General features: G+C 50.0%; 1 protein-coding gene across 1 annotated transcript in view; it reads right to left on the bottom strand.

Annotated features, from left to right (window-relative positions):
- Positions 1-2,136: 2,136 nt before the first annotated feature.
- The window catches only part of KCTD9 (potassium channel tetramerization domain containing 9), a 221,654-nt gene continuing 196,604 nt past the window's right edge, over positions 2,137-27,186 (bottom strand). Inside the window, exon 12 of the mRNA XM_086943531.1 lies at positions 2,137-4,422. Within this exon, the coding sequence (XP_086799657.1) occupies positions 4,306-4,422 (117 nt within the window). The 3' untranslated portion in view covers positions 2,137-4,305. The remainder of the gene's footprint in view (positions 4,423-27,186) is intronic.

Raw genomic sequence — 27,186 nt, 5'->3', positions numbered from 1 at the left:
TATGCCAACATATGTCAAATTTTCACTGTGGTCCTGAGGTTCATGCCTAATGCCCAACACATTCAAGCATGACTGGAGTCCAAGTAGGAAACCAGTGGCATTGTTTGGCCAATGTTTTTGCTTCATCAAGGCATGCCTTCAAGGTTTCCCTGACAATTGCTTGGCCTTCTTGAACTATTGTTATGTTAAATATTTATAGAGTGCACGTTCCCCATACAGTTTCTTGGCGCTATGTAAGGAGAGGTAGCCAGCTGCTCGTTAGATCATAAATTCGTATGCCTGAGAAAACAACCACGTTTTTAATTGTCTCCTGAACTATTCTCTGTTCTCTTGCAATACATCTCTGGTAGATGGGTTATAATGCACTCCATTTGATCCTATTGACTTCTGTTGCATTTTGCTAAAATCTGGAGTTCTCATACTGTGTACCATAACAGTGGTGGCACAGAAACCAATCACAGTTCGCATTTGTGCTTTCTTTTTTTGAAGGATGCTCCCCATTGAGCCTAGGGATCATAGATTTTGTCTGTGTTATGATAATACTCACTGAATCAACCTCTAGGTAGGCTGCACATACACAAGGTCTTGATGTGCAGGCTTATGCATTTAAGCATTTCTGGGGCTGGCTGGCCGAATTGTAGCAGGTTTTTGCAAAACCCCTTTAGTTTGTTTTATCGCATTTGCCAGCATACACAGATAGTTACAAGGAGCATGAGCTTGGTTTCACAATTTCTTCTGAAAAAAAGAAAAATCTGCTTCCATCCCAAAGTGAAATTTGGCATCTATCCTCTTTAACACTTGTTCGGTCATCCACAAGCTAGGAGTAAAGTCTTGCAAGCCACTCTCAAGTGCATGTTGAAGCGGATCCTCCCTTCACAGAAAAAGACAATTTATGTCTGTAGTTTCCTCATGTTCAAGTCGTTGATAACTCTTGCACACGTCTCTTCCTTGGTTGCAGAACTGATCAGGATTCTTTTTGCAAGTTGTAGTTTAGTGCCTTAGCTATACTTAATACTAGTATTTTTAAATTAAGTTTTGCTGTCACTCTATAAAGTTTTCAAAACTTGGTAACACTTCAGCAAAGTTAGTTGTTTTGGTGTTGATTTGCATCCAAACAGGTAGGTCTTTCGACATCTTTGATGCTAAATTTATTGGAGCTCAAAGACATTGAATCCTTTACGTATTAAAAAGTAGTTCTGTTGTTCATATTAAAGATATGTGCCCTAAATTTTGCAAGTCGAAAGTCTTTTTTTCAGGTCTTGTGCCAACATTTTCTTCTGAAATTCAGGGCTCGTCTCCTTACAGCTGTTATACATTTGCTCCTTGGGTTCACTCTCTGGGATTCTTGAAGAGCCATCATGCTTAGCGGTGGTGGTTTTTTGCAAGGGTAACAACTTACTGGGCTTTCTACCTGCAGTACCTTTCCCTTCTTTGAGAATCTATTGACACTTCGCTCCCTCAAGGTTTTCAGCACCCTATTCGATTTCTTGAATATATACATAACAGACTCAATTATTTCAATGTATTCCAAGGTCCAAGATCTATCCGACTGTCTTGTTAGAGGGAATAAAACACTCTGGCCTGTGCAACTTTTGAGTATTAAGATGAAGGTTTTGACAAGACATGCACCATTTATCATCAGTCGTCACAACACTGCGGCAAACAGGGTTTAGCAAAAACGGTGGGAGTCTCTCCATGTGAACGTGTGATCAGTCTGTTTACAAAATGTGAAAGGGAGTATTTTAAGTAGCTGTTTACTGAGCAATTCAATAATACTATGGTTTACTTGCATAGTCAATCTTGAAGTGTTTCTTCTCACCACAAAGCTGATCTGCAGCTCTTCTCTCACTCTATTAACTAAGCAGTGGAAAGATAGCTCTAATGCATGAAGCACTGGTTGATATTAGAGGGGAGTCCCTATACAAAAAGGCTCAGTGTCAACTGTAACAATTTTAAACTATGGGACATACAAATTAACTTCTCAATCTTAATTTCTAGATGGCTAGAGAATATGCGGAATGCATCTTCTATAAAAGTCTACTAATCCCATATACCTTAGATCTATGATAATTTTAGAATAAAAAAAATTAGGACAGTAGAAAAACCGCTTGCAATGTAATCCAGAGGAAAAAAAAGTTTACCTCACCACTTCTGACTTACAATTGCACGCAATCTATGGTGGTCAGGTACTGTGAGATAGTTCATATTTTAACATGTCCCTCGTGAGGATTGACACTGATATATTGTTTCATTTTTAATTCAGCAATCCTCACAACACCTATAATTCAATTGGATGACTTCAATTCAATGACGTACAGATATACAAACATTAAGAAAAGTGTAAAAGCGCAATACATCACTTCATGTAAAATAAAAAATATATAATTGCTAACCTTGTTTTTTCTTCCTGTAATACGAATGTTGGGGTGCATTAGGAAAGTACTCGTGCTTTATCAAGTCACCAGAGACCTTGCTAAAAGTGATAAGCTTGTGGTACAGGTAACACATTTTGTATCTACTTATAGCTACACTCAAACACTTAAAACTCTCAATATCTCATAAGCACTGAACAAACTTTCAAAAAAGATAGTGCTGTATGAGAGTCTCTCTAACTCAGTTTTAATGGGGACCGGTCCCACTGTTTTTGGTCTGAATGTAATAAAAACTACAAAGATTGTGACCAGCCCTCATTAGTTCCAAAGAAAGGATATGTGTGATTGGGAAAAACATATGTATTTTAACAACAATGTGCAACTTTTTAAAACTGTTATAATAAACAGTACCCAAAGCTCCAAAGATTTGCATTTGCAGTGGAGAAACTAAGGCACACGAATAATGAACTTCCCAAAATCACAAAGTGCAAGTAACTAATGTGGGAATTCAAGTGATGATGTGCTTTACCACAAGCTTGAACCTTGGGGTTAGGATTCACAGAGAGCTGGAAGAGTTAAGTTAAGTTTCATAGTGCAATTTCTATACTACACGCATAGTGGTACTGCAGTGAGTAAAGTGACTGGTTCTTACCAGAAGTTCCATAAAAGGAGCACACAATAATCGAAAGTCACAATTATTACTCTTCTTGAAAAGTGTATCCTCATTCTTCTCCCTCACATCATAAAAAAGGCACAAAGAGGAAAAACACCCTTTCAGGTCAGAGCACAAAGGCAATAAATAAAATGCTTAGATGCTGAGTTATTGTTTACAGTGGATTCTGTTTATAAGGATGACAAGAGAGACATTCCACTTAGTGCCATCTCGTGACACAGATTTAGCTTTGATCTAGCAACTCAAGCGAACAAATCGATCTTTCCGTGTATGGAGGCCTCGTGGTTTTACAAACAGAGAATTTATGTTTTAGGATGCCCCTGAGTAACACAAGGCTCGTTGTACCTCAGGTGCACTAAACGGAAGCATAAAAATAATTTGTGATATCACGTGTACAAATGGTATGAAATTAAATGAAAATAAAAATAGCTGCAAAAAGCAAAAGGTGAGAAAAGCGGTTTCAGGATTATGGAAAGAAGAGGCTGTTGGAACAAAGAAGATTAAAAGCACAACTCGGTTGTGCACCTTTATAAGAAATATAATGGCAGATTTCAAAGAGTCTCTCAGTAAGGTGCTGTCAGTCAAAGGGAATAGGTAGTCTAAAAGTTGTAGCTTAACTGTGTAGTGTTTCCACATGGCCACAGATCTGATCTGGTTACCTCTGAATTACTCCGTTCTTTCCATCAGAGGCTCTCCGGAAAGAGTTCTTAGCAAGCTATGCCTCAAAGGCAATCTTTGAACACTATTTGAACAGAGATTGGAGTTGCAGTCTCTATGCAAAATCCCTACAGTGCATTATAAATAGAATCCACTGCTTTTTTATTTGAAAGCTCTCTTCCTGACGGTGTCCCTAGGAGCAACGCATTGTACATATACATGGCAATTAGCCAAAATAATTTAATAGCACTAGTAGAGAGCCTTCAAGACCCCACTTCTAAGAGCTCCCACATCGAAGCAGAGTACCTAAAGCATAGAGTATAAAGTAATACTGCTAAAGATTACACTGTGTGTCAAGTGGGGGAAATAGGGTATTATCTAAAGACTATAAATGCCAGTGGCTTAGCCACATGGATAAAGCTCTCTTGGCTCTGTGTACCAAACCTCCTCCGGTCAAAGAACTTCGTGGAAATCTTCCAGAACTAACTATTCTCTGGTATTTGTGTGTCTTTTAAAATACAGGTTTGAATGAGCTGCATATAGTGAGAGTGCAGAAATAAAAAAATAGGCATTTGTTAATTTTTTTTGCTGACAATAGCAACATTATCGAACACTCTGTGACATGTGCAAAGGTGTCAACATCTCCTCAAATATAGCTCCTTTTACGTTCGAACCCCTTAGATTGGCTTCTTGCAGGTCACAGCCAGACAGGTCACAATTCTGAAAAAGAAAAACATGACAGGCTCACGATTAACTGTATAAAACATCACTGCTTCCTCAGGGGAACAAAAATGTCATTTGAAGCAGTCAGCAACAATGACAACACCCGATTAATGTTTTATAAAAAGATGAGCAGTTTGAAGATTATTTAAATTGCAATAAAAGCAAAATGAAAGTATGTTTCTCCCCCATCCCCTATTTTTCACATCATCATATTACAATGGGCTAAAGTATCTGCCAAAGACATCTATGTTCTGTAATGTTAGCTACCCCATTGCTGGGAATAGGTGCTCTGATAAAAACTATGCAAAGAGTCAACTATCCATGTGGAAGAATGTGGACCACACAAGTATGGCTGTTACGATTGCTGTCTGAACGTAAGTAATAAGACCGAGTACTAAAAGAAAGAGCCAGAAAGTGGTGAAAGCGCAGTAAACTCACAACCACGGATTAACTTAACAACAAAGTCAGTCTAGCAAGCCAGTTCCATGGAAACCCAAAGGGGATGGGACACAAGTCAAGTCCCAGGTCGGGGGCTTGCCTACTGGTGTCTTAACAGTACACTGGCGGATTGCTATACTGATTAGTTCTGTTATGCTGACCATGAGTTAAAGTAACTGAAGTTTTCTAAACAAAAGGCTGTTAAATCTTGCAGGCCAAATATGCTACAGTGTGTGCACTTTCCTGTAGAATTAGGATTTAGAAAGCAGACCACCTAAAAATCACAGATATATATATATATATATATCTATATCTATATCACACTCGATCCTGTTGCCGAGGTCCGTGTCCCATAGATGAGTGGCGAGTGAAACCGGGCAGGTCCCATGGTAAATTTAATTACCACCAATTCTTCTCAAAGAAGCACTTGCACTCAGAGTAGTATTGGAGTGTAGCCTACATAGGTCTAACTAGTGTATAGACATACATTATATTGGCAAATTCATAAGCATTGAACATAAATATATTTGTCATGCTATGTCTGTAATACCTCTTTGTTTATAACCAATACCAGTGTGAATTTGGTCGTCTATTTTACATAATAGACATACGCATTTATACGATAACTAGTACAATCAGCCCGTATTCTGTTAATCATAATACGGTGCAAAAAGATGCCGCAATACATTTTGTACATCTTATAGTTTCAACATTCTGAATTTGTTTTCAATCGTTTGGGATACGTTTTTTTATCAACAGATCCTCAACAAACTTTACTCAGCTGAGATGGGCAAACACTTCTATGCCTTAATATAAACATACAAGTATATTCCTCATAGTGAGAAAGTTTTTATCGTAACTTTTTATGGCAAAGTGCCTAATCAAGGTGCGTCAATAATCACAAAGGGATAGATTCCTAATATAATAGTTTACATCTCAGCCTCATACATCACATTTATAGGTACATAGTGTTCATTGTTGCCAATATTATTAACTAAAGTATTTTTTTACCATAGTGGTAGTACACATACCTAATTTTTGAAACAGATTATTGTAGTTTGTACTGTTTGACTTCCATTTGACCAGAAAATACCATAAAGTTTAATATCATAAAAGGCGTTAAGTGCAGAGCAGAAAAAAATCAGTAATAAAGAGTAAATCTCATCTGAAAGTGAAGACCCAAAGGTTACGAAGGACAAAAGAGTTTAGATAAACCAAGTAACAGATTTTTTGCACAATAGAAGGTCTTTTCTCCTGTATAAGAAGAAACTAACATTTTCAATGCAATGGTTTCGCCTTGGAAAAGTTTGAGCTATTGGCATTGTTAATGACCAAATTTTTATTTTTGTGTTGGTTTTGAAAACAGATAAATAAATGGCATTGTCGCTTACATTGTTATTAGCGTAATCTTTGCAGTCTCTAGAACTCTATAGCACTCCCTAGTTACTCTACACTCCCTAGCACTAGTCACTATGCACTCCCTAGTCACACATACACTTAGAGCTAAACACACTCCCCCAGAGCCACACACCCCTCCCAGAGCTACACACACCTCCCCCCAGTGCCACATACACACCACCCTAGAGCTACACACACACCATCCTAGAGCCACATACACATACACATTTTGAGCTACACATATATCTCTAGCACTCTGCACTCCCTAGCACTCCATAGCACTCTGCACTCCCTAGCACTCTATACTCCCTAGCACTCTGCAGTCACTCTGCAGTCCCTAGCACTCTGCAGTCACTCTGCACTCCCTAGCACTCCCTAGCACTATGCACTCCCTAGCACTCTGCACTCCCTAGCACATACTCCCAGACATACTCATCAAAAAACCTCCAGGGTGCAGCCACCTTCGGGTCGTGGCGTCAGTCCCAGGTGTATGTGTGCAAACTCCTTGCCTCCCACTGTCCCACACTACAATCACACACAGATCCGACTAGCGTCGTGCTCTAGTGCGCTGAGAAAAGCTTCTGAAAAATGAATGTGACAGGAAACAAAGGTTGCATTATTTCGTGTAGAATCTTAGACGGAGACCCGGAGGGTCGGCCGAGTACAGGGGGAGAGGCCTCCGGTGAGGGCCCTGTCCGGTAATCGTACAGACAAGTAATTTCCCCCCCACAGATAGACACCACACAGAGATGAGTTCTGCACACTTTTATATAGATCTTGAGGCAAGGTGATAAGCGATACAGCAGGACCAGGATACGACGATCCTGTCAATTCTAGTCTCTTTGGGGAAAAGGGGTAGCGGGACAGTCTGAGTACCGGTCCGGTACCGAAGTAACAAGAGATGGAGCTCACAATCCTCGGGCTTGAGGGTTCGCAAGGATGGGCCGCGGCAGCGCCAGCAGGCTTCGCAGATGGTTCACGATGATGAGGGCCGCGGCAGCGCCAGCAGGCTTCGATGATGGTTCACGACGAGGAGGGCCGCGGCAGCGCCAGCAGGCTTCGATGATGGTTCACGACGAGGAGGGCCGCGGCAGCGCCAGCAGGCTTCGAAGATGGTTCACGATGATGAGGGCCGCGGCAGCGCCAGCAGGCTTCGAAGATGGTTCACGACGAGGAGGGCCGCGGCAGCCCCAGCAGGCCGGGAAGATGATTCACGAGAAGGAGCTGCGGCAGCGCCAGCAGGCCTCCAAGGATGAGTTCGTCTCGGTGTCTCTCGACTCCAGGATACAACTGCCTTCCTGCTCTGGAGCTACCCCAGTTATAGGTCTGGCGCCCTTTGATGTCCGGACCCTCGCACTTGGAGGTCGGGAGGTCCGGGATGAGGGAGTCCAGACACCCAGCAGGGGGGTGGAGCCAGCGCCCAGGGAGGCTGGGGGCCATCGCCACCTGGCGGATGGGAGCCGTTGACACTCCTTCTCCCATTGACCTGCCAAGTGGTCTCTTCACCCCCTGGGTGGATGGTGGTGCCTCGATGTCGGGGCCTGGCTGGGCCCGAGGCCGAGGTCGACCCAAGGCCACGAGGCCTGGTCATGTAGTGTCCAAAAAGGCGGCTGGGCCGGAGACCGGGGTTCTGGAAGGGACCAGGGCCAGCCGCTACGGTGGGGTTCAGAAACCAATGTTCCGTCGGGGAAGGGCTGGTGGATTGCCCCGGCGGGTTGCACAGGTGGTTCTTGTCCGGGGGAACAGGAGGAACAGGGGTCCACGACCCGCCATGCGGGGAGGGGCCGGCCGGCCACGAGGCCTGTCCAACATGCGTCCCCCCCAGCTGAAGGCAGGGAGAGTCACCCATCCTCTTGGGTACTCTCCTCGCCGAGGCGGAAGAAGCGGGACAGGCCGTCTGCGTTGGCGTGGTCTTGGCCGGGGTGATGCTCCACAGTGAAATCCATCCCCTGCAGGGAGATGGACCAACGCAACAGCTTCGGGTTCTCCCCCCGCATCTGCATCAGCCACTGCAAGGGTCGGTGATCTGTTTGTACCCGGAAGTGGGTGCCGAAGAGATAGGGCCGGAGCTTCTTCAGGGCCCACACCACTGCGAAGGCCTCTCGCTCTATAGTGCTCCAGCGCTGTTCTCGGGCCAGCAGGCGTCGGCTGATGAAGGCCACTGGCTGATCGACCCCCTCGGGGTTGAGTTGGGAGAGGACGGCCCCCACGCCATGATCTGAGGCGTCTGTCTGTACAATGAATTCCCGGCTGTATTCGGGGGCCTGGAGCACGGGGGCAGTACACATGGCGGACTTCAAGTTCTCAAAGGCCGCCCGACACTCAGGAGTCCAGTTGACTTGCTTGGGGTTCTTTTTGGACGTGAGTTCTGTGAGGGGCCCCACAATGCTGCCATAGTCTTTTACGAAGCGCCGGTAGTACCCAGTGAGCCCCAGGAAGGCTCGGACCTCTGTCTGGGTGACCGGGGGCTCCCAGGCCTGGATGGCGGCAATATTGAGCTGGAGGGGGGCCACCAGGCCACTTCCCACCTGGTGTCCCAGGTAGGTCACGGACCCTTGGCCGATCTGGCACTTGCTGGCCTTGATGGTGAGCCCGGCCTGCCGGAGGGCGTTCAGGACCTCCCGGAGGTGGTGGAGGTGTTCTGCCCAGTGGTGGCTGTACACCGCAATATCGTCCAGATAGGCGGCGCTGAATTCCTTGTGCCCCGCCAGCACCTTGTTCACTAGTCTCTGGAAGGTGGCGGGGGCGTTTTTCATTCCGATGGCATCACCTTGAAGTGGTAGTGGCCATCCGGGGTGGAGAAGGCGGATCGCTCCTGGGCCCCTGGGGTGAGGCCGATCTGCCAATAGCCCGCTGTCAAGTCAAAGATGCTCTGGTAGCGGGAGGCCCCCATGCGGTCAATCAGCTCATCTGCCCGGGGGATGGGATGAGCGTCGGTCCTTGTGACGGCGTTCAGGCCCCGATAGTCTACACAGAACCTGAGCTCGGGGGCGACGCCCGGGGCGGCGGCCTTGGGGACCAGCACGACCGGGCTGGCCCAGGGGCTGTCGGACGGCTCGATCACTCCCAGAGCTAGCATTTTGGAGACTTCCGACTGGATGCAGGCGCGTACTCGATCAGGCACCCTGTACGCCCTGTGTCGGATAGGGGGGCTATCCCCGGTGTCAACGTCGTGGAGGCACCAGGGGGTGACCCCCGGAATGAGGGAAAACAGGTCGGAAAATTGGTGTAGTAGTTCTTGGCAGTCTCGACGTTGCGCTGGAGACAGGGCATCGGAGAGATGGACTCCCTCCACGGAGCCGTCCTTCGAGCGTTTTCAGAAGATCGGGGAGGGGCTCGGAGTCTTCCTCAGCCCCACTGTCGGTAGCCATCAGGAGGCTAAGCTCAGATCGCACAAAGTGGGGCTTGAGTCTGTTGGCGTGGAGGACACGTAGGGGGTTTCGGGGTGACTCCATGTCTATCAGGTAGGTGACTGGGCCCTTGCGCTCCACCACTTTGAAGGGCTCCATCCATTTGTCCTGGAGGGCGCAAAGTTCAACCAGGGACATCACCCAGACCTGTTGTCCCGGCTCGAACTCGATGGATGAAGCATGCTGATCGTACCAGCGCTTCATGTCTTCCTGGCTGGCTTCGAGGTTGGCCTTGGCAAGCTCCCTGAACCGCCGGGTCTGGTTACGGAGGGTCAAGAGGTACTTGTATACATACGGGGGAGTCTTCTGAGGGGCCACCTCCCACCCTTCTTTGACCAGGCTGAGGGGGCCCCGGACGGGGTGTCCATACATTAGTTCGAACGGACTGAAGCCCAGGGATTTCTGGGGAACTTCTCTGTAAGCGAATAGGAGGCACAGGAGTAGCACGTCCCATTGGCGACGTAGGGGTTCTTCCAGGCCCATGATCATCCCCTTGAGCGTGCGGTTGAATCGTTCTACCAGTCCGTTCCCTTGCGGGTGATAGGGGGTCGTGAATTTGTAGGTGACCCCGCACTGTTGCCAGAGGGACTTCATGTACTTGGAGATAAAGTTCGTGCCCCTGTCACTGACGACTTCTCGGGGAAAGCCCACCCGCGAGAAGATCCCCATCAGGGCTCGGCCCACCACAGGTGCTGTCACCGGAGAGGAATGGCCTCGGGGTAGCGGGTAGCATGGTCCACCAGGACAAGGATGAACCGGTGTCCCTGTGCTGTCCGGGGCTCCAGGGGCCCCACAATGTCTATTCCTACCCGCTCAAAGGGGGTGGTGACGATGGGAAAAGGTTGCAGGGGAACTTTCAGTTTTCGGCCGCTCTTCCCGCTAGCCTGGCAGGTGGGGCAGCCCGGCAGTGGTTGGCTACGTCGTTCCGCATCTTCGGCCAGTAGAAGTGGGTCACCAGGCGGCTGTACGTCTTGTCCTGCCCCAGGTGCCCGGCAAGAGGGACATCGTGTGCCAAGTTCAATAGGAAGTCTCTGAATTGGAGGGGGACCACCAACACCCGGCTGGCTCCCAGCTCGGCAATCTTTTGCTCACTGTAGAGCAGCTCGTTGTCCCAGTAGATCCAGTGGGCCCCCGAGGTATCCCCTGCGTTCTGTGCTATGGCTTGTTGTCGGAGTCCCTCGAGGGAGGGACACGCTCTTTGTTCCTGGCGGAACTGCTCCTGCGTGGGGCCACCTTCGTGGCGCCACTGGGCCAGCTCCGGGAGGTCTTGTAGTTGATCAGGGGCTTCGTCGCCGGACCCCGGAGGACCAGGCTCAGTGGTGGTTTCTTCGGTGACGACCGGCGGTGGAGGTTCGGGCCACTCGGGTTCTTCAGTGGATGGGATGGCGCGGGCGGCCATGGATCGGGTCGTTACACAGACCCATTCAGGGAGACCAAGCATCCCCAGGTGCTCCCTCCGCTCGACGGCTGACCAGGGGGAGCTCTCGAGGTCGTTCCCCAGAAGGCAGTCCACCGGGGCATCAACGCGGACAGTCACTTGTAGCATGCCGGACACCCCTCCCCACTCAAAGGGGATGCGGGCCATCTGACACAGACTTTCGGAGTTGTCGGCCGACCGCACCGGGCAGAGTACATTGGGCAGGATCTGGTCAGGGGTCACCAGATGGCAGCGGACTGCGGTCACACTGGCCCCTGTGTCACGGAGGGCTTCAGCCCGGCGTCCATTGATGGTGACCCACTGGCTGTATTTCTGCGTGTTGGCGGGATGGGTGCCCGCGGGACCATGCCCCTCTCCCCTAGACAGACCAGGGACATGGCTGCTGGTTCCCACTGGGGCTGGTATTGTTCGTACTCTTCGTCGCCTTCCTGGCCCGGCTCTTCTCCCAGGGCGGCGGCGGTGAACTGACGGTTCGTGGGGCCCTGATTTTTCGGGCAGTTCGGATCATTGGCGTAGTGGCCGGTCGCTGGCACTTGTGGCAGGTAACGTTGGGGCGGAACCCTGGTCGCATTAGAGGGCTTCCTCTTCCGGCCGGGGGGTTGCTAGTGGGGGGCACCGTGACTGTGTCCCTGCCCCGACCCTGGCCTCCTCCTCCCCTCCGGGGGCGGTGGGGCCCTTGGGAGGCTCTGTTCTGTTTGCTGGGCCAGCTCCGAGGGACTCGGGTGCTCTCCCATCGGTCTGCTTCGATGGCGAGTTTCTGAGGTTCGGTTAACTTACTATGAAGGAGGTGCTGTCTAAGTTCGACGAAGCAATTATTGGAGAGGTGCTCCCATACAATAAGGTCAAATAATTGCTCGTAGGTGGTGACCTGGCTGCCCTTGATCCACCCCTCGAAGGCTCGGCTAAAAAAGTTCACGTACTCTACCCAGGTTGTACCAGGGATTCGTTTGCAGTCTCGAAATCTCTGCCGGTACTTCTCGGGCGTGAGCCCATAGCGAGTGAGGAGGGCGGCCTTCATGTGGTCCTAGGATGTCATCTGGTGGTCGGGGAGTTGCAGCAGGGCGTCTCGCCCTTCGTTGACGAATCTCCCCCATAACTCGGCTCCCCAGTCGCTCCGCGGGATCCGGTGGGAGGTCATAGCTACCTCGTAGGCTTTAAACCACTGCTGGATATCATCGTTCCGGTAGTATTCCCTGACGACATCCTTGGGGATGTGGACCTTGGGGTCCGCAGGGGTAGAGGGGCTCTGGTGCCCGGGGACGCCGAGGTCTTTGTTCTGCCGTCGAATTTCGAGCTCCTTTAAGCTACGCTCATGCTCGTAGGCTAGTCTTTTCTCTTCCAGCTCCCTCTGGCTCTTTTTCTCTTCTCGTTCTTCCCTGAGCCGTAAGTGTTCGAGTGTTATTTTTTGCTCTGCCAATTTGAGTTCTCCATCTAAGCGGAGTCGAGCCAGCTCCAACTCGTGGAGCCGGCTTTTCTCCCGTTCTCGGGCTTCTTCGGCCGAGAGGCCCGATCTTCTTTCGTCTGCAGGGGTGGTACTCGTTTCGGTGGTCTCGAGGCTTTGATTTTGGGGTGGGGATGTTTCCGTCTCCACCCAAGACTCTAAGGCGTGCTTGAGGTCATCTTTCGTGCTCAGTCCCGTGGTAGCAATTCCCAGCTCTATGCAGAATTGCTTTAGTTCTTTGTGGCTGTATTCTTCCAGCTTTTCCATCTGAAATTTTTCAGTTGTTCCACTCTCCTTTGTCGTCATGGTGGCTGTGTGTCGTGGGGTGAGTTACTCTCTGTACGATTATGCATCGGCTCGGATCGTGCCGCTGGCCACCAATGTTAGACGGAGACCCGGAGGGTCGGCCGAGTACAGGGGGAGAGGCCTCCGGTGAGGGCCCTCTCCAGTAATCGTACAGACAAGTAACTTCCCCCCCACAGATAGACACCACACAGAGATGAGTTCTGCACACTTTTATATAGATCTTGAGGCAAGGTGATAAGTGATACAGCAGGACCAGGATACGACGATCCTGTCAATTCTAGTCTCTTTGGGGAAAAGGGGTAGAGGGACAGTCTGAGTACCGGTCCGGTACCGAAGTAGCAAGAGATGGAGCTCACAATCCTCGAGCTTGAGGGTTCGCAAGGATGGGCCGCGGCAGCGCCAGCAGGCTTCGCAGATGGTTCACGATGATGAGGGCCGCGGCAGCGCCAGCAGGCTTCGAAGATGATTCACGATGATGAGGGCCGCGGCAGCGCCAGCAGGCTTCGATGATGGTTCACGACGAGGAGGGCCGCGGCAGCGCCAGCAGGCTTCGCTGATGGTTCACGACGAGGAGGGCTGCGGCAGCGCCAGCAGGCTTCGAAGATGGTTCACGATGATGAGGGCCGCGGCAGCGCCAGCAGGCTTCGAAGATGGTTCACGACGAGGAGGGCCGCGGCAGCGCCAGCAGGCCGGGAAGATGATTCACGAGAAGGAGCCGCGGCAGCGCCAGCAGGCCTCCAAGGATGAGTTCGTCTCGGTGTCTCTCGACTCCAGGATACAACTGCCTTCCTGCTCTGGAGCTACCCCAGTTATAGGTCTGGCGCCCTTTGATGTCCGGACCCTCGCACTTGGAGGTCGGGAGGTCCGGGATGAGGGAGTCCAGACACCCAGCAGGGGGGTGGAGCCAGCGCCCAGGGAGGCTGGGGGCGATCGACACCTGGCGGATGGGAGCCGTTGACACTCCTTCTCCCATTGACCTGCCAAGTGGTCTCTTCACCCCCTGGGTGGATGGTGGTGCCTCGATGTCGGGGCCTGGCTGGGCCCGAGGCCGAGGTCGAGGTCGACCCGAGGCCACGAGGCCTGGTCATGTAGTGTCCAAAATGGCGGCTGGGCCGGAGACCGGGGTTCTGGAAGGGACCCGGGCCAGCCGCTACGGTGGGGTTCAGAAGCCAATGTTCCGTCGGGGAAGGGCTGGTGGATTGCCCCGGCGGGTTACACGGGTGGTTCTTGTCCGGGGGAACAGGAGGAACAGGGGTCCGCGACCCGCCATGCGGGGAGGGGACGGCCGGCCACGAGGCCTGTCCAACAAGATGCTTGTGTCAGAATTCGCTCCCTAGTGCTTTTATGCCAGCACCAACTGATTATAGAATGGTGGCCATCTTGGAATGCCTATTAATTATTTTTTACTGTACCAGAATGGCCACCACATGTATTATTAACTGCTAAGTGGCCAGGTAGCACTAAGAAGTGCCAAGTGACAAAAGCTTCTGAAAAAAAAGGTGCTACAGAATACAGAGTTACTTTATTTACAGAAGCATACTTTTGTTTGTGCTCGCTGCCATGTGTTGCTTGGCAAACAAGCAGCGGCAAAGCCAACAGGCTTGACGGTTTCCTGACCTGCGCATTTTAAACTGAGTTTCATTTTTGAAAAATAAAACACTAGTGCTGGACTACAGTAACTTGTAAGTGCCATGTTTTCTGGTCCTGTTAACTCTGCTCACCAAAGGTGCCAGCCACAGAGCTGATACGACAGGCGCAGAACTCAGTCCAGGTTTCCTTTGGCTGCCTTTGAAGTCCATTCCATGGACACAAGAGTCCAGTTCGTGTCTTTGGCTGCAACTCAAGTGCACCCCAGGGGACCCAGAAGTACAAGTGGGGTCTTTACTATTTACCACTCTAGGCCCAGAATCCAGCCCAGATCTCTTTGGCTGAGGTCAAGTCCATTCCATGGGACAAACATATGCAGTTCGTGTCATCTTTACCTTTCCAGGGGGGTTGACCTAAAGCATTTTATATAGCTCTTAGAACCCCATCCCTTGAACTAACCCGTCTTCCTGTATTCATTTCCTCTGTATATTGTATAAAGATGTCTCCATCTGTTAAGCGCGCTGACGCCCATCAGGCTATGCTCGCGCTACAGAAAACCCGAAAAAAAAATAAGTGAATATGACTTGGAGTGCACACAACTGAGGGCTCAGAGGCGGGCCAGGAGCGCGCCAACCCACAAAAACATCTTTCTGGCCAGAATGCGATTAGTCTTCGTCTGGACACCTCCAAGGCTTGATGACGGGATGCACTTGGCGGAGACGGGAGCGAACAGATGTCGGCAGAGCAGGCAAAGCCCAGGATGGGTGAAAGAAGGCGTGAGACAGCAGCCAACTTCCAAGGCACTTTCAACAAAGGGAAAAACCAGTCACGTAGCAGGCCCATAAACCGCGGAGCTGCTGTCCTGTTTGCCACTGGTACATTAGACCTTCGACTCCTGTAAGAACCGTTTCCACGTGAGCACGCACTGGGAGTGTGATGTGTTAGCCCTGGTGGTAAGACAAGGAGCTCAGCCTGCCCTCCAGCGTTCATTCCCAGCATGCCAAACCCTCTATACACATTGTATATAGATGTCAGAGCGCTTTACACGGACAGCGGGAGGGGGGGTGGGCGGGCACACGGACAGCGGGAGGGGGGCGGGCGGGGGGCGGGCGGCTACACGGACAGCGGGAGGGGGGCTGGCGGCTACATGGACAGCGGGAGGGGGGCGGGCAGGCACACGGACAGCGGGAGGGGGGAGGGAACGGAAAGGCACTCACCTGGACTTCCCCGGGCGGCGGTCGGCCACTGAATGACCAAATTAAACCTCGACGTCGGAAAAAACAAACCCCGCCCACGGCCGTGATGACGATGCGAAAAGGGTGGAGAGGGAAAAAATTGCAGGAACGCCCACGAATCTGGTCCGGCCATGACGGACAGATCTCTGTTCCAATGGCTAGCCTCCATTTATGGAGCTAGCCAATGGAAGCAGAGGCGGGACTAAGCCCCACACTGTAGGGACATAAGATTTCTCCTGGGCGGAGCTAGGAGCTCCGGCCCCAGGCGAAACCTAAAAAGAAAAAAGAAGAAAGAAGTGCACAATTACAAAATACTAAATTTAAAAGAATGATGATAATAAGACACCAAAAAATCTGTTACTTGGTTTATCTAAACTCTTTTGTCCTTCGTAAGTTTGGGTTTCAAAAATTAGGTATGTGTACTACCACTATGGTAAAAAAAATACGTTAGTTAATAATATTGGCAACAATGACCACTATGTACCGGCTGGAATGCCAGAAACCGGTCCTCGGAAGCTTGTTTCCGGTCCAGGGAAAGCATGGCTTGGCAGTTCGGGCTGGACTGTTCCCATGAGGCACAGGGTCAGACTGATTTGCATATGGCCATGTTTGAACTGGGGTGGTGTGGAGTGCAAAAAAACGATGGATTTAGGCCCAGATCTCTGTACTGGGGTAAATGTATGACATTGTTCTGCATTCTGTCCATCAACTGTGATTTTTGCATTTGTCACCCCAAATGGAATGGGTAAGCTCAGACGCGAGTCCCATGCTCTCAACACCACTGGATTCAAGCAAGCCGGGCTGAAGACGGCTGGAATGCCAGAAACCGGCCTCGGAAGCTTGTTTCCGGTCCAGGGAAGACATGGCTTGGCAGTTCGGGCTGGACTGTTCCCATGAGGCACAGGGTCAAACTGATTTGTATATAGCCATGTCTGAACTGGGGTGGCAGAGTGGGTTAAAGAACTGTGATGGATTAAACCCAGATCTTTTGACTGGGTGTGAGTGTTTGATTGATTCAGATGCTCCGTCCATCACCAACCCCTTTTGTACCGCTTTTGGCTGCCATAAGTGTGTAGGAAGGTACATCCTGACTATGGTTGCCCCCAACTTTTTGCCCTGTGTTTTAGCTGGTTTTGGACATAGTCGACCTGGGACCCTGCCAATAAGGACCCCAGGCCTACTGCTCTCTCTGTAAAATCGATTCCATGTACCCTAGGTGCATTTTCAATTGGTACTGGGCCACCCTATCAGACCCTGTAACTCAGGGCATGGGTGTACCCAGGGCTGCCAGGGGCTGCAGCATGTATTATGCCACCCCTGGCTGGCCTCTTAAATTTGACACAACTGGCTGCATGACAGCTGGGGCAAAGTCGTGTAATCACCCTTTGCTGTAGGTGTAGTATACCTATACCTAACCCTAAAATGGACACACAGATTCCTATCAGTCACTCCTATGGCAGGCCTTGACAATCCTGAAGGCAGAGTGCTTGGAATCGTGTGAGATGGTGCTCTGGCATGAGCTGAGCCTGTCTGCAGCTTGCGGAATCAAGTCCTAATAGCTGTTCCATGATATCGCATACCATATACTCTTAAGTGCATTATAATCCTCGCGGTTAAATGCTAACTTTGGTATTGCTTTATCAAAACATGTCGAGTAAGGTGTCATACGAATTGGAATACTAACCCCTCGCCAATTCTGGCGACGGGGTTAGCATTCCACCCTTCTAGAGGGACACGACATGTATGTAACTGTGAACCCCGGTTAAAGTTAAGCAAAGCCTCAGCTCCACAAAATGGATGCTGCCACCACAGACACGAGTCTGACCCCCTGCAGCTGGGAGTCCTCCCAGCAAGGGGAGCCTGGACAAAGGGTTTCCTGTCAGGGGCGGTGCTAGCACCGTCCCAGACATGGTTTTGTGTATCCTGGCTAGGCAGGGCTTTTCAGGAAGGTGACTGCTGAGTGGCACCCCGGTGCTCACTACGCATAGGCCGGTCAGAACCAGTTCCAGGGGCACACCAGCCCCTGGCCTGGGGAAAGTCCGGCATGGCAGAGGGGTGTGACCACCCCCCTCCTGGTCCCACCCATAGGCAGGACCTAGTCACCGGGTCAGCCCCCTTTTTTAGTATAAAGATAGGAGCGGACCCCCTGTACAAATTAGATCATCTTTGGAATCAAGACACGACTTTCTTCGAAAGGACTTCACGATTTCTTCATCAAGATTCTCCCTTGTGGCTAAGGAGTAGTCACCCTGCATCAAGCGGGCACCATCCTAAAGAACCACTGCGGTCTGCTGCAAGTCCTTCTTCACGAATCCGACGACCCAGCTCGACGAGACCCGGCTTCCCTGGCACCTCTGACCTCTACTCACCTCTACAGCAAAGCTGAGAACCGTGAGTGCGACGAGACCTCGAGGGACCGACGATCGCCAAGACTGCACGACATCTTTACTGCAAGCCCACCGTGTCCTCCACTGGTGAGTGCTTTGGGGTCCGAGAAGCCCCGACCCTGCGCAGCTCCAGCACCCAAGGTCAGCCTCCCTGCATCTCCACGATCTGCGTGGGGCCCTTCTGCTGTTTGCTGTGCACCGCGTTGTTTGGCTACTAGCCGGCTGGCTTGTGGCCTTCTGAACGACGCCCGACGACATCTCTGCTGCTGGTCTGGTTGCTCCAGGCTGACCCTTGCTTCCTTCTTCAAGAGAGGCCCCCCGGACCCTCCTGGTCCACTCCAGACGCCATTTTAGGTCCACCGCGTGGGCTTGAATTTGCCAAGGCTTTGTTGCCCAATCCTGGGTCCAGCGACGCCGACAGCTTCTATCTTCGTGGGACAGCTCGATCCTCCATCCTGGTCGCCGACAACGCCTCCTGGTCCGTGAGATCTTCGAGCACAGCGTCACCTACTCACCTTGTCGAGGTGGCTACCATCCGGTGCCCTCCTGGTGCCCACTGACTACTGGCTAGTAGTCTCGAACTTGGTCCCCTCTGCTTTCAGGTGTCATCTATCTTCAAGATCCAGGCTTGGATCCAACTGAACTTTCTTCACTGGTCACCGGCCAGCATCTTTTCTTCCGGCTCCTGGTCCGTCTACGAGGATTCCCGACGTCTTTTCAGACCTATGCAGCTGCAGCCCCTGGGCTAGGTAACTTCGGCATTTCGGTGCCCCAGCATAGCCTCACTATCTAAGGGTCAGGATCCACTGTCGTTTTCTCCCTACCAGGTCGGGTTCGCCCGAGAACACTAACTTTTCAATTTCTAGCTACCATAGACTTTTGTCCGCATCTCGCGTGAGAGTGCACACACTGCACCCGAGTCCCCTAGGCCTCCTAGAAGTAATCTAACGATTCCCTAGTCAAGTCCTAGCGATTCCAAAAGCTATTAGTACTGTACTTACCTGCTAGTAATTTCGCATTCCACTTTCAGAGTATATGGTTTTCCGTGCCCCTCGGGCATTTGTATATACTGTGCTAACTTAAGTATTTTTGTAAGAGTTTTGGTTTGTGCTTAGTACCCTGTCCTCATAAAGAGTACAGGGCTGTTGTGATCTTTAATAAATAACTGTTTATTTTCATAACACTTGTGTGGTGTCCTTTCACTTGGTGTTCAAGGGGTATATGTGGTATAACAGCTGGCTTAACACGCCCTCTCGAGTCTTTAGCCTTAGACTGCTCGTATCCACGCTACTAGGATAGCTGGTCTATAAGGTTGACTTACAACCAATCATCAATAAGGGTTGCTGGACTGATACATAGTGCTCACTAGAATAGTGAGCACTGCATATCAGGCCACCTTCTCACAAAGTGTGGCAGGGTATGCTCAGACGTGAGTCCCTTGCTCACTTTGCCACTGGATTCAAGCAAGCTGGGCTGTAGACGGCTGGAATGCCAGAAACCGGTCCATGAAAGCTTGTTTCCGGTCCAGGGAAGACATGGCTTGGCAGTTCGGGCTGGACTGTTCCCATGAGGCACAGGGTCAGACTGATTTGCATATAGCCATGTCTGAACTGGGGTGGCAGAGTGGGCTAAAGAACGGTGATGGATTAAACCCAGATCTTTTGACTGGGTGCGACTGTTTGATTGAGTCAAATGCTCAGTCCATCACCACCCCCTTTTGTACCGCTTTTGAGCTAGATGCGACAGCTGTGGGGAGTGTGTCCCTCCTTGTTTCTGGATATAATACATCACCATCATGTTGTCCGTCCGGATCAACACGGTCTTGTTGCATAAGTGTTTTTTTAATGCTTTGAGTGCTAGAAAGATTGCCATCAACTCCAGAAGGTTGATGTGCATTTTTTTCTGTTGCATAGTCCATAGTCCCTTAACTGTGTAATGCAGGACATGAGCTCCCCAGCCTTGCAGGGATGCGTCCGCTGTCATCACTATTTGTGGGACAGGCTCTTGGAACAGTCGTCCTTTGCAAAGGTTTTGTGGATTCCACCAATGCAGAGAGTTGTATGCTCGACTGGTCACCAACACTAGGTCTTTTAATTGCCCTTGAGCCTGGTTCCACTGTCTTGCGAGACACTCTTGAAGCGGACGCATGTGCAACCTGGCATGGGGGACTATGAATATGCATGAGGCCATCATGCCTATGAGTTGCATAAACACTCAGGCTGGCAATGAGTGTTGGGGTCTGAACCTTTGGATTAAGGTTTGCATTCCGTTTATTCGTGCTGCGTTGGAGTATGCCTTTGCTGCTAGTGTATTTATTGTTGCTCCCAGGTACCGTTGTACGTGTGAGGGTTGCAGATGGGATTTTGGGTAGTTTAGCGAAAATCTCAGGCTGTGCAGGAGATGAATGGTTTTTGACATGTGGCTGGCACATTGCTGGGCTGATAGCGCGTGTATTAGCCAATTGTCCAGATAGGGGTAGACATGAACGTGTTGTCTTCTGAGATGTGCCGCCACTGTTGCCAGGCATTTGGTGAATACCCGTGGAGCTGTTGTTACACCCAATGGTAGGACTTTGAACTGGTAGTGCTGACCTTGAATTGTAAACATTAGATACTTTCTGTGAGCAGGGTGTATTGGTATATGAAAGTATGCGTCCTTGAGGTCTAGAGTTGCTAGGAAGTCTCCCTGTTGAAGAAGCGGTAAGACTTGTTGTAGAGTGAGCATATGAAAATGCTCTGACAGAATGTACATGTTGAGCCTGAGATCTAATATTGGTCTTAGCAAACCGTCCTTCTTTGGAATGAGGAAGTATAGTGAATATACTCCTGTTCCTTGATGTTGTAGTGGGACTGGTTCTATGGCCCCCTTTTGTAGCATATTGATGACCTCTTGCTGCAGTAATGTTATGTGTTCCTGCGACATTGGACGGTGCATGGGTGGTATGTTGGGTGGTGTTGACGTGAGTTCTAGGCAATAGCCATGTTGGATAATATGCCTTACCCACTTGTCTGATGTTAACCAGACTGGCAGGAATTGTTGTAGTCTTCCCCCGACCGGTGTTATATGGTCTGGGGGTAGTGGTAAGAAGTCACTGTTTGGTGTTAGTGGAGGATCTATTGGCATTGCCTCCACGACCTCTGCCCTTTGTGTTATTACCTCTGTATCCACCTCTGTTAGTGATCTTATTGTATGTGGATTGCGTGTTAGTTTTATAAGCGGAGGATTGCTGCGATGTGTTACCTCGCGCCATCCCTCTGTAACTGGAGCGACGAAAGGAGCCTCTGTGTTGCTGTGACTGAAGGGCTCCCATGGACTTAGCTGTTTCGTTGTCCTTTTTCATTTTGTCCAGAATTGAGTCAACTGCTGGACCAAATAAAAAGTCTGGATTTATAGGGAAGTTAAGAATTGTGGCCTGTACTTCGTTTTTGAATCCAGAAATGCGCAGCCATGCATGCCTTCTAAGCAGCACGCTTGTGTTAATGGATCTGGCAGCTGTATCTGCTGCGTCTAGAGCACACTTAATGGAGGCATTGGTGATGAGCTTTTCCTCCTGTAGAAGTTCATCTGCCTGCTCTTTGTAAGGCTCGGGTAAATGTTGGAGAAGTCCTTCTAGAGTGTCATAGTGTGCCCTGTCATACCTGGCTAGCAAGGCCTGTGCATTGGCTATTCTCCATGAGTTTGCTGCTTGAGCTGCTACTCTTCTGCCTGATGCCTCTAAGATCTTTGACTCCTTGTCTGGAGGAGGAGCTTCGCCAGTTGTTTGTGAATTTGCACGCTTTCGCGCGTTAGATACCACCAATGAATCTAAAGGCAGTTGTACTTTGATGTATGTAGGGTCTACTGGTGCGGCCCTATACTTTTTTTCTATTCTAGGGTTGATGACACGTGCCCTGGCGGTGTCTTTGAAAATCTCACTTGCGTGCTTTAGGACACCCTTTAACATGGGGAGTGTTTTGACACTTCTTTCTGATGTAGCCAGTGTGTCAAATGGAAAGTCCTCTTCTATAGCATCAGAATGCATGTCTACATTATGGTAGGTTGAAGCTCTGTCTATTAAGGAGTTAAAAGCCACTGTGTCTTCTGTGGGTGATGGCTTAGCTGGGTATACAGTAGGGTCTGTAATGGGTAGAGCCCCTTCATTGTCTGGCTCCCCTCCATCCCCTCATGGTTGTGTATTAGGGTCTGCATATGGGTTTTGTACATCTCCAAAAACGCCCTCTGCATCCTGATCCTCATCTAGGTTTTAGTCAGAGCGTGCAGGAGAGTATGGCGTGTATGGAGTAGCAGGCATAGCTGGAGAGATAGGTTGGAAAAGAATAGGAGAGGTAGCACAGTCTCTTTTCTTTTTCAGGGGAATTTTTGACGAGGCTTCACTTGACACTGGTCTTTTTTTCCTTGTATAAACAGTCACCTTCCCAGTATTTGGGTCAATGTATTGTTTTGACTGATCCTCTGTGGATGGGTCTGGATGGATGATCTCCTGTTCCACAATTTTCTGTTTTGGCGCCGTAGTTTTGGGTTTGTCCTTTTTCGGTTCGATACCCTTTTTTGGTTTGACCCCTTTCGGTGCCTGTATTGGTTTTTGAGGTTTGCCGACAGGTGTTGTGGGGCCGACGTCTTTTACTGGCTTTACCACTGTTTTTGGACCGAGCACTTTTGTGTGTTTGGTAACCTGTTTAGGTTTTAGAGTTGCGTCTGGAGTTTGTTTTGGCTCAACGCCCCTTTTTGGATCGGTAGTCTTTAGATCGACCCATTTGGTGTGGTGTACTTTTGAGATCAATTCGACGGCCTTTGGTTTCGATGTCGATTCGACGGCCTTTGGTTTCGATGTCGATTCGACGGCCTTTGGTTTCGATGTCGATTCGACGGCCTTTGGCTTCGAGGTCGATTCGCTGGCCTTTGTTTTCGAAGGTGTTGATGTAGCGGTAGCCCTCGGGTCGGCGCCCTTTGGCTTTAACACCTTTGGTTCGACGAAGTTCGGTCCGAAGACTGTTGTGTCAATAAGTTTCGGTTTCGATGGGCTTGGCCTTGGAAAACGTGTCTCAGAAGGCTCTTTTTGTATGTTCTTAGCCGGGCGATATGGCGGGCTGTAGAACCAGTATATTGGTCTTGGCTTAGGCCTGCTGGTGATGCCTCAACCTGAGTCTCTGATAATTGTGTAGTGTCTATATGGGGCGGTGTACTCACGGTTCGCCCCTCGTCGCCATCTGAGTTGTCTTCGACAGCTACGATATCTTGGCTGTATTCTTCGACCTCAACGATTTCTTCGTCGTCGATGTAATAGTCGGAGTCATGCTCGGAGAATTGTTCTTCCTCTTGATCCGAGTCTTGGGCATCAAGCAGTTCTTCTTCATCGTCGAAGATATTATCGGGCTCCGGTGCCGACCTCTGCATTTCTTGCCTTTGCGCCCGTCGATTCCGAATAGTCTTTTTGGATCGGAACTGGGCACAAGCTAGGCAGCTGTCTTCATTGTGATCTGGAGACAAACATTTGTTGCACACTGGATGTTTATCGGTGTGCGGGAACTTCGAGTTGCACTGCGGGCAGTACTTGAACGGACTTCGTTCCATCGACCGTCGGATCACGTGGCGTCGAGAAGGCCTAGCGGCCCGATTCAACGACCGAAGTACAATTAAAGTTAAAGAAAGTTATCGGTACCGATCTCAAACAATACCGACGAGACCTAAGGCCTTTTGGCCTTTTGAAAAGTTTTCCGAACTTGGAGTGCTTGGAATTGCATCCGAACCCAATGGCGGAAAAAAACAATCTGAGCATGGAGAGGATGCCCATGTGCACTGTAGTCCAAGGGAGGAGCCACCTATTCCATGAGACTTCGAAGACTCTTCCAGGACAACAATGTGCAATCATCCGGACCCAACACTAGGCGGCGATCTATGCACATTTATGAATTCAGCAGCCCACATGCCTCGAACACAATAGTTCTTTACGAAACCGCAACAGGTAGATGAGTTTCTTAAACACCACAAGAAAACAAATAGGGCTGCTGGGGCTGCTGAAGATCAACGGGAATCCCCTGACAGAGATGAAGGCGAGTGAAACCCACACAACGCCCTGCCCCACATGGACACTGGTAATGGCGTGGATTCATTGGACTACGTATTGCATTGAGGGGTGACAGTTAAATTAAGGATTGAGTATGTTGACCGATTGTCAGGACAGGAGGGGCACGGAGATTAGCTCACCGGGCCCCCCTAGCTTCCTGTCAGGGTACTGGCGCTTGCTGGGATCTGACCTGGTGGCGGGGGGCATTGTGTAACCACCTTTGGATGACCCCTACAGGGAATTCCCCTATGGTGCTTCGGCATCGCTGGTTTATTGGGGAAGTGTTCCTTTTGATTTTGTTGAAAGATTGTTGGGGGAAGGGGGTGGGCGCGAGATACTGGCATGATTGGGGTGCTTCAGTGGGTGGGGGAAGTGGGGGGGGGTCGAGGGGATGGGATTGTTTTGTGGGTTTTTCAGATGCGACACTTGGAGATTACGGTAGACACGATGTATAAGCTGGGCACGAAAGTGGCAGGGACTCCTACACTGCGACATGGTTATTGCATGCAGGCCCCTTGGCCTGTGCAGCAGCTCTTCAATTGGTTGTTTTATGCTGTGTTCATATGACTAAAGAGGCAGAGACATGTTTGAACATTGTTACGTGGAATGTCAGCGGACTAGGAGACCCGAGGAAGAGGAGAAATATACTGGCGTACCTTGATAGGCACAATGTTCACATAGCGATGCTGCAGGAAACACACTTCACGCCCCAGAGGGAAGCCCCCTTCGCATCCAGATGGGCTATGCATAGAATCAGTTTGTCCTATTCTAGCTATGCTAGGGGCACAGCTATATTGGTCAAAAAGCAGGTACCCTTTCACTTAACAGGTACATCGACTGATGAACACGGGAGGTATTGCTTAGCATGGGGACGCCTTGGTAGGCAAACAATCACATTAGTATGTTGTTATGGACCGAATGTAGATGACCCGGAGTATTTTGTCTCCCTATGGCAGGCGATAAGGGATATTGACTCTGATCACATCATGTGGGGTGGAGATTTCAACGTTACCTATGCCCCGCAACTGGATAGGTCCCATCTTGCTCCGCATCACCATAGCAAAGCCAGCAGCGCACTAAATGGCATCCTACATGACAACCACTTATTAGACGCATGGAGACACAAACATCCTCAGGCGCGCGAAGGGACACACTTCACAGCGCATGCTGCGACCTGGGCCCGCTTAGATTTTTGGCTGCTCTCCCGAGGACTGGCACCGGCGATCAGTGATGTGCACCACTTAGCGAGGACGTGCTCAGACCACGCTCCGGTCAAGCTCACACTCTCTTTCGGCAGACTTTAACCCCCCCTCCCGCAGCGCTTGGCGCCTCAACCCACGCATGCTTCTGGATGCGGTTTTTCAAGAGGAATTAAGCGAGGAAGTCCATGACTACTTCTTACGGAATAAGGGCTCTGTGCAAAGTATAGAAACCATATGGGAAGCATTTAAAGTTACACTGCAGGGTTTTTTTTTTGCCTCTCTAAGGGCATCGGAGTACTCAGGGATATTGTTACTAGGCTCAATAGATTGGAGCGCGAGCTTCAGACACACTAACGACCAACCCGGACGAGGACACACAACGTGAGTTTAGAACCAAGCTCACTGAATACACTGAAGAGGCAGATAGGGAGGCAAGATTCCGGGGCAAACACTGAAGGGCTCGCTGGTTTGGAGAAGGAGAGCGTCCAGGTAAAATGTTGGCTGATGTGATCAGGATGCCACGCTACACTAACTATGTGATAGAATTAGAGAGGACTGACGGTACGCGCTGCTGGGACAATGCCAAAATCCTTGAGACCTTTACCGAGCATTACACCACCCTGTATACCACTTCTGGGGAGCGAGACTCCGGCCTAGAGGATTACATTGGTGACATTGCGCTAGGTTGGTTGAGTGATGTACATCGAACGTTTCTCAATGCACCTTTTGAGTTGGACGAAGTTCGGGAAGCGATTATGGGCATGCAGTCTGGAAGGGCCACTAGCCTGGACGGCATTCCAGTAGAATTCTACAAGACATATATAGAATTGATGGCCCCCATACTGAGAGAAGTATGCGAAGAATCGTTAGAGGCTGGCTCCCTCCCCCCCTCCATGAGGGAGGCTCTTACCATTTCACTGTTGAAGCCTGATAAACCTGCTCACCTGTGTGGGTCATATCGACCTCATACACTATTGAACTGTGATGCCAAGATTTTGGCCAAACTGATTGCTAACCGACTGAGCCTGCTCTTAGAACATTTGATCCTCCCGGATCAGTCTGGATTCGTTCCGGGCAGGGCCACTTCCCATAACGTGAGAACCCTCTTCACTGTTTTAATGTCTCACCAGAACTGCCTTTGGCAGCAATATTTCTGGACGCTACTAAAGCTTTTGACTCTGTTGAGTGTAATTATACCTTTGGGGTTATGCCCCGGATGGGATTCCCGCCACTGCTCTGATCGTGGATCCGACTACTGTATTGTAAACCAGGGGCCAGGGTACTGATCAATGGACACATGCCGCAAAGCTTTATGATTACTAGGGGCACTCGTCAGGGTTGCCCGCTGTCGCCCCTGCTGTTTGCGCTGGCGACGGAACCGTTGGCGGCGCGCTTACGACAACGGCATAATGACATGGCCTTGCGATGCAACTTGAGACAAATATTGGTATCGATGAACGCGGATGACATCACTCTTTATGTGAGAGACCCTCAGGATAACTTAAATGTTATCCTTCGCGAGTTTGTCTTTGGTCGTCTGTCTGGAGTCCAAATCAACTGGGGGAAATCCTGTCTCTGCCCGCTGACTGACTCAGTTGCGCGCTTTCCCTTGGATTACCCACTAGAATGGTGTGCAGACGAGGTACGATACCTGGGTATAGGGATTACAAGACAGAAGGATGAGCTAATGCGACTCAATTATGGAGTGGCGTTAGCCCGCATAACAGAGAAAGTGGAAAAATGGATAAAGCTTCCACTCTCTATGGCAGGCAGGGCCTCGTTGATTAAAATGGTGATTCTACCACAGCTGCTCTACCTTTTTTTGAATATCCCATACCACCCTGGTCGGCATTTT

This window comes from Lissotriton vulgaris, chromosome 11 (genome assembly GCF_964263255.1).
Source record: "Lissotriton vulgaris chromosome 11, aLisVul1.2, whole genome shotgun sequence".
NCBI lineage: Eukaryota > Metazoa > Chordata > Amphibia > Caudata > Salamandridae > Lissotriton > Lissotriton vulgaris.
This window is presented reverse-complemented; position numbering and strand designations above follow the sequence as displayed.